Genomic DNA, 13,383 nt, shown 5'->3' with positions numbered 1-13,383 from the left:
ACATTCACAGGTTTTGTGTTTGTCGTTTTGAAAACACGTTTACTGATTCAAACAGTGTTTAAAAGCCAATTGAAAAGAAAAGAAACACCACTTTAAGATGAAGATATAAAATGTCTCTCGAAGTAACTGCTTTTTTCTTGAATGACAAATTTGACAAAATAATAAAAGTGCTTCAGACTAACCTCAACCTTGGAGCACAAAACAAGTCACTTTTTTAATTGAGGTTTATATCACCTGAAAACGGAATAAATAATCTCTCCAATGATGTGTGTGTTTGTTAGGATAGAAAACTATTTGGTGAAATACCACTATTAAATTTTTTTTAGAAAGTTTGCCCTTTAAAGTTGTTACTAATCACAGATGAGTTTCGACATATCTACGGTAGAAAATGCACAAAGCATCTACTTGGAACATGATCTTTACTTAATAGCTTAATGATTGCGGGCAGAAGTGAGAAACAGATCATTTTGACTCATTCAGTGCATTGTTGGCTTTTGCTACGAACATACAAATAAACCTGCTGCTTATGATCGCGTCTTAGATTCGTGCTTCAGTCTCAAAAAACAGCATAAAAGGATCATCTGAGAAAGATCAGTGGCGGTGGGCGGGGCCTGCGCCGCGGAAGGCGGGTCACCGCGGATGGGCGTGTCTTCATTGTGTGTCATGTCTGCTGTCTTTCTTTCTTCTTCTGCTGCTGTTTTCTGTCGTGCCACGTTGATCGAGAGATCTTCATCAGACTGCAGGTAAACCCTGAACACGAGTGACGCTGAACACCGATATAAAACCACGCGATGCAGCTCATAACCCCACGATTATATCGTGTCTTTCTCGCTTTTTAAACTTGACTTGTTGTTGTTGTGTGTTAGCAATGCTAACTGTTCTTGTAAAGTCATCAAGGTTCATATCTGCGAAGAATCAAGTGCTTATGATCGCGTTAAGCGTGTTTCTCCTGTTGTGTTTTTAAAAACAGCTTATTAATAAGTTAGAGAAGTATGAGGCTCAAACGAGTTCCCGAATAACAGGACGACACGTGTCAGTAAAGACCTCGTTTTATTATTGTTGTTGTATTTTTAGTATTGTATTGTTAGCTATTACAGTTTAAAGTGTACTGTAAGCCGGATCCTTCTGGAGTCTTGTAAACGGTTTGTTTGACAGATAAATGAGTCATATTTGAGCAGAAGTGAGACTAAAGCCAGAACATGATGGTTTTCATTTTGTCTGCTGTAATAAAATGATGGTTGCATGGACAGAGAATATAAAGGCATTTCTTAAAAGCAGCTCGTTTCGTGTCGTGCAGGTGTGGAGTGAATGATAGCAGTGAAAAAGATTGATTCTTCATGTAAGGAAATGTGCTGTTATACATATTACTTCTGTCCTGATCCACTCATTCGTCCATTCAAATGCTGCTTTTAATAACTCTTTTATTGTTTTATTTTATAATGCATTATTATTTACAATTATTTTTATGTTTAGCGGTGGCAAAAGTGGAAAAAAAGTCACATCTGTTCTGATATCACCATGAAGAGCTATATCTCTGTAATATAATTAAATGATCAAAATAAAAAAAAGAGTAGTTTGGCATCATTTATTACTATTATTAATATATTAAAAGTTTGTCTGCCGGATTAGACTAATACTTAAAAACACATGCTTTGTTATTCAAATAATCTGTCGTGGTCACGGCACAAATGATAAAAGAGCGATGCTTTGACAGCCTTTACGTGTTTCTGAATCTAACGAGACATTTGTAAGACTTTAGAAGTTGTGTGAAACACTAGAGCTCTGTTCTGATCAGACCTCGCTGATGTGGAGGAGATTGTTTTTATGATCGTGTCGTTGACGGTGTGTGTGTGTGTGTGTGTGTGACTCTCTGCAGCCTCAGTGTGGATGCGTGTACTGAGTGTGTGTGTGTGTGTGCGCGAGCGAGCGAGCGCGCCCTGATTGGTCGGTTCCTCCTCCTCTCTCTCCATCATCAGCATCAGTCTGTCATCCGCTGGCCGCTGGTTTGTCGGTTCTCTCGTCGTCTCTGAGTGTTTGCTGAGCTGTCGTCTGGTCCCGGTCTGCAGCGCTCCGCTCGGCTCTGGACAGGCTGTGAGGACGCAGCTTTGATGCAGCAGGAGGACGTCGGCGGCGGCGCAGCAGCATCTGGAGCGGTTGGTTGTATTGTGCGTTGATGACCCCTGCTGTGTAGCCGCTCACCCCACCCCTCCCTCCCTCTCTTCCTCCATCACAGCTCCTGGATCAGCCATGTTTGGCACAGAGTCCTCATGTAAGTAGCCCATCCTCCACCGCCGCTCTCTTTATCCTGCATGCTTTGTGCTCTGTGCGTCTGCTTCTGTGCTGCTGGATCTGATTCACCTCTCTCTCACACACACACACACACACACCTGCTGTCGTCGCTCGTCTCGGTTCACGTCGTTTCTGAGTTCGAGGCCTGCTTCTCTGCCGCTTCTGCAGCCCGTGTTGTTTAAAGCGTGTGTTGTTGGTGTACCGCTCCGGCGGCTCGCATCCTTTCATCATTCCTGCCTTTATATGAATCCTTGGATCGTCGTCGTTAGCCGGGAACTACATTAGGGTCAGACCTGTTTGAATTGCCGCTCTGCTAAAAGATGAGCTGAGAAAAAGACTCAACGCTAGTGATGAACGGAGCATTAGCTTCAAACATCACCCAATGAAGAGGGATATGTGACCCTGGAGCACAAGACAAGTCAGTCTTCTGAAATGATTTAGTCTGAGCATCGTCTGAGAGCTGAAGAAGTATGTCTGTTAGGATAGGATAATATACTGATATGTTTACAGAATATCTTCACAGGACACAATCTTCACGTAATATCCTCATGGTGTTTGGTAGAGTGTGTTGTTTGATGTTGCTGTTGTTTATGGCTGTGTTCGAGTCACATATCGATGAAGAATAATGAAAACAAACACGTCATTCACAGGCTCTGAGCTTCATTTAACCCGAGCTTTGACACAATATTCTCAGTGTTTCTGAGCACACGAGCGCTTTATGATTGTTGGTTGTTTTGGGTGTTTGTGTGTTAATAATAGTGTAATAATAGATCGATTGTTACATTTTCATATACCTGTTTTCTGTGTTAAACTCTAACTTATTATTTGATAAGCACAACTGTGTTTTCATCATCATTCCTCCAGTCTTCAGAGTCACATGATCTTCAGAAATCAGAAAAATAAACTCATTCACTGATCAACAAACAGTTAAAAAGAGAATTCATGATACGTTGTATTTTTTTCAGGAATAGGAAGTTTTTAAAAATTTCGTTTGTAATATATAAAGTTATAAAAGATATTTATGTTTTAACTGTGACTTTTGATTAGATGAATACATTCTTGATAAATAAAAAATAGATGAAGAAAAACCTTACTGAACCCGTATCATTCTGATGTGATAACTGGTTTGATCTGATCTGGAGAGGTCAGTCACTCTTTGGTCTGGAGAGGTCAGTCACTCTTTGGTCTGGAGCGGTCAGTCACTCTTTGGTCTGGAGAGGTCAGTCACTCTTTGGTCTGGAGAGGTCAGTCACTCTTTGGTCTTGAGAGGTCAGTCACTCTTTGGTCTGGAGAGGTCAGTCACTCTTTAGTCTTGAGAGGTCAGTCACTCTTTGGTCTGGAGAGGTCAGTGAGAGGTCAGTCACTCTTTGTCTGGAGAGGTCAGTCACTCTTTAGTCTTGAGAGGTCAGTCACTCTTTGGTCTGGAGAGGTCAGTCACTCTTTGGTCTTGAGAGGTCAGTCACTCTTTGGTCTGGAGAGGTCAGTCACTCTTTGGTCTGGAGAGGTCAGTCACTCTTTGGTCTGGAGGCTGGTCACTCTTTGGTCTGGAGCGGTCAGTCACTCTTTGGTCTTGAGAGGTCAGTCACTCTTTGGTCTGGAGCGGTCAGTCACTCTTTGGTCTGGAGAGGTCAGTCACTCTTTGGTCTGGAGAGGTCAGTCACTCTTTAGTCTTGAGAGGTCAGTCACTCTTTGGTCTGGAGCGGTCAGTCACTCTTTGGTCTGGAGAGGTCAGTCACTCTTTGGTCTGGAGAGGTCAGTCACTCTTTGGTCTGGAGAGGTCAGTCACTCTTTAGTCTGGAGAGGTCAGTCACTCTTTGGTCTGGAGAGGTCAGTCACTCTTTGGTCTGGAGAGGTCAGTCACTCTTTAGTCTGGAGAGGTCAGTCACTCTTTGGTCTGGAGCGGTCAGTCACTCTTTGGTCTTGAGAGGTCAGTCACTCTTTGGTCTGGAGAGGTCAGTCACTCTTTGGTCTGGAGAGGTCAGTCACTCTTTGGTCTGGAGAGGTCAGTCACTCTTTAGTCTTGAGAGGTCAGTCACTCTTTGGTCTGGAGAGGTCAGTCACTCTTTGGTCTGGAGAGGTCAGTCACTCTTTGGTCTTGAGAGGTCAGTCACTGTTTGGTCTGTAGCGGTCAGTCACCGTTTTAACTTGAGCGCGGTCAGTCGTGGTTTGATCAGCGCTGTGAGTGGTCTGCAGGGCTGATGAATGGCCGGTCTGTTCTGGAGTGGCTCTCTGCCGAATGAATGAGTGCAGCTGTGGTCAGACGGTGGACGTGTGTTCAGCGGAGAGAAAGCAAGCGGCTATCAGAGCCATGACCTGTCGCTCTCACTGACTGAAAAGACCGTTCACCCCATCGTCACAACTTTCCAAACCCACGAGGCTCTCCTTCATCTGCAGAACGTCACAGATGATGTTTTGAAGAACGACTGTTTATGTCTGTACAGTGTAAGTCAAACATCTCTGTTAATGTTCATTGTTTGAACAAAAAAAAATCTTCTTTTGTTTAAGAGAAGAAAGACCGGTACAGGAGGGAGAGTCAGAACGATTGAGTTTCTGTGATCGTTCACAGGTCTGATCAGTTTAGTGCTGCTGAAATGATGGGAGACCAACAATGGAAAAAAAACAACAATTGATTTATACGTTGATAGACTTTGCTAAAACCTTTCTTGTTGGATATTAAAGGCATGGTTACAGTTGTACACCTCGTTGTTACGAGAGCAGCAGCAGTCAGAGAACTTGTGACGTAAATGTAATTAATTACTATGTTCAGATGCTCCTCATACGTGTTCATATTTAGTCTGTTTTAGTTTAATCATTTTCAAATGAGTGATTTTAACTTCTGCTAAGCAATCATTTGTTTTATGTACCGTTTAGCTAAATGCATACATTCACTGTATTTGTTTTCATGGATTGTATGTTGTTTGGAGGACAGCACTGGGCAGGATGTAGAATAATATTTCTCTTAATAATTGGCTACATGTATTAAATCATAATTTTTCTTTTCTTATTAACTGATTAGTCTTCCCAGAATGCATCTGGATAATACAGTGCTGTGAAAGGAAGTGCTCGAAAGATCAGCTGATGTCTGTGCAGTTTCTGTGTGGCTGGTTGTAATTATTGTCGTGTGTGAAACAGGAAGTGCTGTTGTGACTCTGCTCAGGTGTGAATGACTTCAGCAGTGGTTAGCGAGCGTTAGATGAGTGCTGTGAGTCTGGCTGGGGTTGTGATGATCCAGCGGCTGATCCTCCAGCGTTATAGATCTGTACGTAGGAGATGAGATCATCATGTGCTGTCAGAGCTCCACACATGAGTCCGTGTGCTGCTGTTTCTCTACTAAACTCATTTCTCATCGGTCTTTCTCTGCAGTGAGCATGTTCCTCAACACTTTGACCCCTAAGTTTTACGTGGCGCTGACGGGCACCTCATCTCTCATTTCTGGACTCATACTGGTGAGTTTAATTCACTTCTGTCAGACATTACTGCGTGAAAATATACTATAGTAAATACTGTAGTGTTTTTGAACCATTCTGTAGTAGAGTGCTTGAATTATTGTGTAGTGGTAAAACTAGTTGCTGTGGTTCTGTAACTTAATTGAAAGCTGAACATATTATTGAGTGTTGTTGTTCAGACAGAACTTTATACCTTTGATAATGAGGATCTCTGTGCGGCAGATCTTTGAGTGGTGGTACTTTCGGAAGTATGGTACGTCCTTCATCGAGCAGGTGTCTGTCAGTCATCTGCGTCCTCTGTTAGGAGGAGTTGATAACAGCTCGCCCAACAGCTCCAGCAGCAGCAACGGAGACACCGACTCCAGCCGACAGAGTGTGTCAGGTCAGACCCCACAACACCACAGACCCAGCAAACAGACCAGACCCAGCAAACATTAGAGAACCTGCTAACAAACAAACAAGACCCAGGAAACAGACCAGACCTAGCAAACATTAGAGAACCTGCTAACAAACAGACCAGACCCAGCAAACATTAGAGAACCTGCTAACAAACAAACAAACAAACCAGACCCAGCAAGCAACAGACTATTGGTTGATGTCTTGCTCTGAAGGCATGTTTATGCAAATGTTTGTGCCCTGTGATGTTATCTTGTCCCTCAGATCCAAACAAGCTGTTTTTGGAGGATAATTAAAAGCTTTGTTTATAACGAAGACTTCTATGAAACTTGTAGAACGCTTTGATGGTACAAAAACTATAACATGGCAAAAGATGAAGGCAAATTTGTTTTCTCATGATGCCTTAAACTCACTGTGGTTCTGTCAATCAATCACTAGGCAAACTCTGATATATTGTGTGTGTGTGTGTGTGTGTGTGTCTGTTTAGAGTGTAAGGTTTGGCGAAATCCTCTCAATCTGTTCAGAGGAGCTGAATATAACCGGTGAGTAAATGTCTCAGAAACTCTTCAGTGCTTTATTTCATGCAAAAGCAAGCCTGGATATCTTGACCTGTTTAGTAAATGCTGTGTTTGAACCAGAGCTGATTTATGGATGTGTTTGCTGCAGATACACATGGGTGACAGGAAGAGAGCCGCTCACATACTACGACATGAACCTGTCGGCACAAGATCATCAGACCTTCTTCACCTGTGACTCTGATCACCTGCGGCCCGCAGACGCCAGTAAGAGCTTGACCATCAGAGCATTCCAGAGCATTCAGCACAGTCTCAGTGGTTAAGAGTGAGTGTGTTTGTGTGTGTGTGTGTTCCAACAGTAATGCAGAAGGCCTGGAGAGAGCGCAATCCTCAGGCTCGGATCACAGCCGCTCATGAAGCTCTGGATCTGGAGGAGTGAGTGTGTTTCTGTGCTTCTCATTCACTGAGAGATGATCTGCTCCTTCCTTCGGTTCTTTGCTGTTGTCCTGTGCTGTCGGTGTACGTGTGTGTGATGGTCAGGAGCATTTGTTTGTTGATGGATCTGGTGTGTGTGTGTGTGTTGTAGTTGTGCGACAGCATATATTCTCCTGGCCGAGGAAGAGGCCACGACGATCGTTGAGGCCGAGAAACTCTTTAAACAAGCGCTGAAGGTCGGAGAAAGCTGCTACCGACGCAGCCAACAGCTGCAGCATCACGGAGCACAGTATGAAGCCCAGCACAGTGAGTACACACACACACACACACACACACACACACACACACCAACACACACACACACACACTCATGCAGTAGAGTGCAGCGGCTCTTGAGTTTGTCTTTCTCTGGTGATTGAATTTTAAAGCAGAAATGTAGCTAGTTATGGTTGGACTGAATAGTTCCCTGTTGTGTGTGTTGTGTGTGTGTGTGTGTGTGTGTTTTTTCTCAGGAAGAGACACAAATGTGTTAGTCTACATCAAGAGAAGACTGGCCATGTGCTCCAGAAAGCTCGGCCGCACGCGAGAAGCTGTCAAGATGATGCGGGACGTGAGTGACCTTTGACTCCTGACACAAAGAAGAAACTAAGCCTTTTTTATTATTAACACAATCAACAAACTGCTCTTGGTATATACCCCTAGATACTGAGGCGTGTGCTCTTGAATTATTGAAAGTTGTGCGCAGTTGAGATTGAACACCCGTGCGTTATCTTTCAGTGATTCAACGGCCTGTCATTAGTGAAACCATGATAATAATGAGCAGCAGAGGCTTCCAGAGCTGGAGAATGTGAGCTGTTGTTGTGTTTCCTGCAGTTAATGAAGGAGTTTCCTCTGCTCAGCATGTTCAACATCCACGAGAACCTGCTGGAGTCTCTCCTGGAGCTGCAGAACTACGCCGACGTCCAGGCCGTGCTGGCCAAGTATGACGGTACGAGCTACACACACACACACACACACACACACACACCTCAGGTATCTGCTCTGCCCCATACAGCCAGGGTTGCCAGGTCTGCATGACAGAACTAACCCAACAGCCAGTTTAAAAAAGTGAAGTAGCTGAAAGACTGTATCCCAAATGTTAAAATGTCATCCCTGAAGTGCATCTTTTACAGGCCCTCCTTTACAAGTAAACACCGTGTCTTTGTGTTTCTCCAGCAGCACAGCATCTAATATAAACGTCTTACTGATGCAGAAGTCATGTGCTTTTTGATATTTACAAACCGTGTCAGCTGTGCTTCTCCTGATGAAGATGAATCATTTATTTTTATCATTTAACTAGATTATTGTTGAACTGATTACACAGACCTTCTCTGCATTTAATAAAAATGAAGTGTTTAATCTTGTGATTATACACCACTTGATTCAGTTCAGTGCTCTGTCACAATCTGTGTTGCTAAAACACTATATATAAAAGATTCATATTCAAGCACTTGATATTGTTTTAATTTTAATGTAACTTCAAAGTCTAAATGACCTTTACAACACACGTTTTTTTAATGATCAGCGTGAATGATCTCTCTGAACATCACAGCCATCGTTTGAGGAGGAGAACGTCTCTAAAGTGTCTACAGGAGTTGTTTGATCATCTGACTCTTCTGCTGTAATATACGGGTATCTCCTGTTTGTTCTCGTTCACAGACATCAGTTTGCCAAAGTCTGCGACCATCTGCTACACAGCAGCGCTGCTGAAGGCCAGAGCCGTGTCTGATAAGTGAGTGTCCATCAACACCTTATACAGATACTTTCACATTTCAGCAGCGAATGAGTCGATGCGTATACTAGATATAGTGAACTACAAGTGGAGGACCGATCGGGTCTTTCTTTCCTCATTAGAGCGGCTCCTGTTTGTAAAAGATGTCTGAAGACTCATTTTTTTTAAAGATTTTTAGTTTTAGAGCCTGCAGTGTGTTTGAGACATTGGTGTTTCTGCAGGTTTTCTCCAGAAGCAGCGTCTCGCAGAGGTTTGAGTACGGCAGAAATGAACGCCGTAGAAGCCATACACAGAGCAGTGGAGTTCAACCCACACGTACCGAAAGTGAGCCTGAGCCTCTTCCTCCTCTTCTTTCTTCTCTTCCTCCTCCTCCTCTTCCTAATCCCCCTCTTCCTCCTCCTTCCTCTTATTCCTCCTCTTCTTCCTCTTCCTCTTCCTCCTCTTCTTTCCTATCTTCCTCTTCTTCTTCCTCTTCCTCCTCTTCTTTCTTCTCTTCCTCCTCTTCCTCCTCATCCCCCTCTTCCTCCCCTTCTTCTTCCTCCTCCTTCTCTTCCTCTTATTCCTCCTCTTCTTCCTCCTCCTTTTCCTTCTCCTCCTCCTCTTCCTCATCCCCCTCTTGCTCCTCCTCTTCCTCCTTCTCTTCTTCCTTCTCCTCTTCTTCTTCCTTCTCCTCCTCTTCCTCCTCCTCCTCCTCCTCCTCCTCGGCCGTAACCGTTCTCCGGTTCTCTCCTCAGTACCTCTTAGAGATGAAGAGTCTGATCCTGCCTCCGGAGCACATCCTGAAGCGCGGGGACAGCGAGGCCATCGCCTACACCTTCTTCCACCTTCAGCACTGGAAGCGTGTGGAGGGCGCGCTCAACCTGCTGCACTGCACCTGGGAGGGAAGTGAGTGACCCCCGTCTGACGGAGAGAACTGGACCGGTCTGAAGAAACTCCTGCTGTGACGTTAAATACAGTCCTTGAGCCAAAAACTAATCACTTCAGTATAAGGACAAAAGTATCTGGAGCCCCTTCTTATAAAACTGTGACAACAAAGATGAAAACACAATTCATGTATTTAAAGATTGATTTCTATGTCTGTTACAGCAGTTCTGGAGGTGTCTAAAAAGACTGCACCCGTGTGTAGGTCATTGGTGTTTGGTGATGAGCTTTTGGTTCAAGGACTGTATTTAACGTCACAGTCGAGGTCTTCAGCTGATATCAGAAGGCTTTATTCAGACCAGATGTTTTTAACCTTGCCTTATACACAGAGACATTGTCATGTTACAGTAGAAAAGGGTCCTGTCCGAACTAATTTTATATTTTACTATAAAATTAGAAACACACAATTCCCTACAATATCATTATATGCTTTAATATTAAGATTTGTACTCATGGATATTACTGACTGTGTTCATTAGAAGTGGGTGACCCAGTACTTTTGCCAATATAGTGTATATCTGGTAAGAATGGCACCAAAACTCCAGAAAGTCATAGCGTTGATGCTCAGACGTCTTCAGACTGTTCAGAAAAGACGAGGAGATGCTCCACCCTGATAAACAAACCTGTAGCAGACATCAGATTTGAAATGAGCTCATTTTTGAAATTATACATTTCCCAGTTTAAACATCTGCTATGTTATCTATGTTCTGATTATTGGTTTATTTGAAATTCTTTAAGTTTTTAATTTATTAATTTTCTTTTTTAAAAAGTCCCCAAATGTCCGGAACCCAGGTGTATTTGTAGCAATACACAACAATACATACCATAAACGTGCATTGCTAAGATTTACAACTTTAAATGTGATTTTCTCAATATTTCTCAATATTTTTTGCACCTTCGGATTCCAGATTTTCAGATAGTTGTATCTCAGACAGATATTGTCTAATTCTTAGTAAAAGATGTTTTTGGAAGTTGGATACGGTCTCAAATTACGACTTGTCTTTTGGCTGAACTCAAAGGTCACAATAAACCCAAACTCTAGGTGACAGAAATGTAAGAATTTGTTTGTCATAAAATCTTTAAAATAAAGCCCTCTTCTTTTCAGCTTTCAGAATGATCCCATATCCTCTGGAGAAAGGCCATCTGTTCTACCCATATCCAGTCTGTACAGAGACGGCGGACAGAGAGCTGCTACCAAGTAAGAGATTTTCCTGCATCTGTAGATGTCTTCAGAGCGTCCAGATCCTCGATGAACCTATCAGTGCCTTTCAGTTCAATTTTACTAATGTTCAGCGGCTGCTTCTGGGGTCAGATCCGGACTGATTCTGATCAAGTAAAGGTCAGAAGAACTTCATCTCCAGAGGAACTCCATCAATCATTCTCTACAAGAACTTCATTTCAGTCTGATCTTACTGAGACACATTACTGGAGATTATTTACAGTTTCTGGCTATTATTTGCTATGAGTTTGTGTAAAACCCGTCTGTTATATTAATATCCACCTCATCTGTCGAGCTCCAGCACATGAACAACAACATCGCTTTTCTGTCGATGCAGTAGTAGTTAACCCTGAACGTGTGTGTGTGTGTGTGTGTGTGTAAGCAGTGTTCCACGAGGTGTCAGTGTATCCTAAGAAGGAGCTGCCGTTCTTCATCCTCTTCACGGCGGGTCTCTGCTCCTTCACGGCCATGCTGGCGCTCCTCACGCATCAGTTCCCAGAGCTCATGGGAGTGTTTGCTAAAGCCGTGAGTGTGTTACACAGGCTTCGATAGACAGCTCCTCGTGCTCGTGTTTGTAGTGAAAGAAACATTCTCACATAATGCTGTCTGAAAGATTCATCTTAAGAAAAAAATAATGTTTATCTCTACAGTTTGTTACTGGACCAATATTTAATTACTTTCCCATGTTTTCATTCATAGAGATGATTATATAATGTATTATATAATTCTCTGGATTAAATAGTTCTCTTCACAGTTTGTTAGTCTGAACCTCTGAATGTTTCTGCTTTTTTAAGATGAATCCTTTCTAATTCTTCTTTTCAAGAGGAAAGTTACTTTTAAAAGTGATGCATATTGCAATTGATTATGTTCTTGGTCTTTATGGAAAGTAATGTTTTATGTCACTTTTACATGACTTTTTCTCATCTGGGCTGGGCTTCATATAAAAAAGTTCTTCTAAATGCTAATAATAGTCCCGTGTGTACAGTAGAGGGAGCCGCTCAAACTAACCTCTCAGCCTGCTGCTGTTCAGGATTACATGAAGAAAAAAACATCAACACTCTGAAGAGATAAAAAGATTATAATCAAAATAAAACACAAAGGTTAGGGTTCATGTAGTCACCTTTTGTTCATTAGTGTGGCTGAATTACTTCATTAAATGTCAGCAGCAAAGATACTGGTTAAAAAAAACACGTTAACATTTAAAAATAAAATGTTTGCATTTCACTCTTTTAATTTATTTAATTTTAATTTTCTATTAATTTAAAGGAACGTTTAATGTGTTGTTGATGGAAAAACATGTTGATATTTAGTCTAGAACTACAGACTGCACATACTCCTGATTTCTCTCAACATGGCAACCCCAGAGCTGTCAATCAATACACAGGAAACAGGAACTGTTTCACTTCTTTGAAAACTAACTTGAATGTTTCATTTTCAATCACAAAGGAATATTACTTTACTAGTCACTTGGGAAAAGTAACTCATGCTAATGTATTATGAAATGATAGTGTGTGGTGTACGATGAAAGGTTATTGTTATCTCACTGGTTTCTGTCTCGTCCGTCACAGTTCCTGAGCACTCTGTTCGCGCCGCTGAACTTCATCATGGAGAAAGTGGAGAGCATCCTTCCCTCGAGTCTGTGGCACCAGCTCACACGGATCTGATCTCGTGGATATGCTTTATTATTATTATTATTATTATTATTGACTGAGGTGCCAATTTCTTCAGAAGTGCCCAACAGCCAGGAAACAAGAGAAACACACCCGACATCAAACGCAGAAGGAATTATTTCCCCCTTAATCTCCTGTAAATCTTTTCTGTTGAAAACTTTTAAACTCCATCAATATATAAAGTAAAAATAAATCAATTTCTGTACTGCTGCAAAACAGACGTCTCCATTTTTTTAAGTCCACAGGAAAACATCATCTTCTCGGTTGTGAATCTCTCTCTGTTCTCGAATCAGAAAAATTGTCTGAAAGCATCCCAATATCATCGATCTACACACATAAACACGAAAGTGGAGTCTTGGAAATGTCGGTTCATAATGTTCATGCTGTTCTTTAAGCTTAAGCTGCTGGTTCTGATTCACGGCAGGATCTTAATCTGTGACCTGAGGAATGATGAGGATGTTGACTGGTGCTGAAAGACATTGAGACAAACCCAGCAGCTGCGTGTCATTTTAAAATAGATTTCACATCTAGAAGAGAATATTTGGCCAATAATCTTCTGATCAAAGGTAGTTTGTGGATGAGTTAGCTGAAGTTAGCTTGAAGTTAAGTTTGTAGCTGAACGGAGAAGAACGGAGAGAGAGAAGGTGCTGGAAATCATGTCTCCTGAAGCAATCGCTGGTAAAGTCTGAAGGAAGATAATTATGGCTGTATTTATTCATGA

The 13,383-nt window shown here is 42.3% G+C and overlaps 1 protein-coding gene across 7 annotated transcripts; it reads left to right on the top strand.

The window, feature by feature from the left end:
* Positions 1–589: 589 nt before the first annotated feature.
* LOC122335724 (suppressor of tumorigenicity 7 protein homolog) lies at positions 590–12,878 on the top strand. Of its 7 annotated transcripts, none has more exons than XM_043233577.1 (16): positions 590–743; positions 2,067–2,269; positions 5,653–5,735; positions 5,958–6,117; positions 6,619–6,673; positions 6,798–6,913; positions 7,006–7,081; positions 7,233–7,387; positions 7,594–7,691; positions 7,955–8,069; positions 8,780–8,852; positions 9,074–9,176; positions 9,587–9,737; positions 10,879–10,971; positions 11,375–11,517; positions 12,561–12,878. In XM_043233577.1, the coding sequence occupies exons 2-16, from the start codon at positions 2,248–2,250 to the stop codon at positions 12,654–12,656; spliced, it is 1,539 nt and encodes a 512-aa protein (XP_043089512.1). In that variant the 5' UTR covers positions 590–743; positions 2,067–2,247; the 3' UTR covers positions 12,657–12,878. The 7 variants fall into 7 exon arrangements, with proteins under 7 accessions (XP_043089512.1, XP_043089513.1, XP_043089514.1 ...); XM_043233578.1 differs by having other exon boundaries at positions 617–743; positions 1,977–2,269; XM_043233579.1 differs by having other exon boundaries at positions 634–743; positions 1,877–2,269; positions 11,378–11,517.
* The last annotated feature ends 505 nt before the right edge of the window (positions 12,879–13,383 follow it).

This window comes from Puntigrus tetrazona, unplaced genomic scaffold (genome assembly GCF_018831695.1).
Source record: "Puntigrus tetrazona isolate hp1 unplaced genomic scaffold, ASM1883169v1 S000000896, whole genome shotgun sequence".
In the NCBI taxonomy this organism is placed as follows: domain Eukaryota; kingdom Metazoa; phylum Chordata; class Actinopteri; order Cypriniformes; family Cyprinidae; genus Puntigrus; species Puntigrus tetrazona.
Note: the sequence above shows the minus strand (reverse complement) of the source record. Positions and strands in the feature narration are given on the sequence as shown.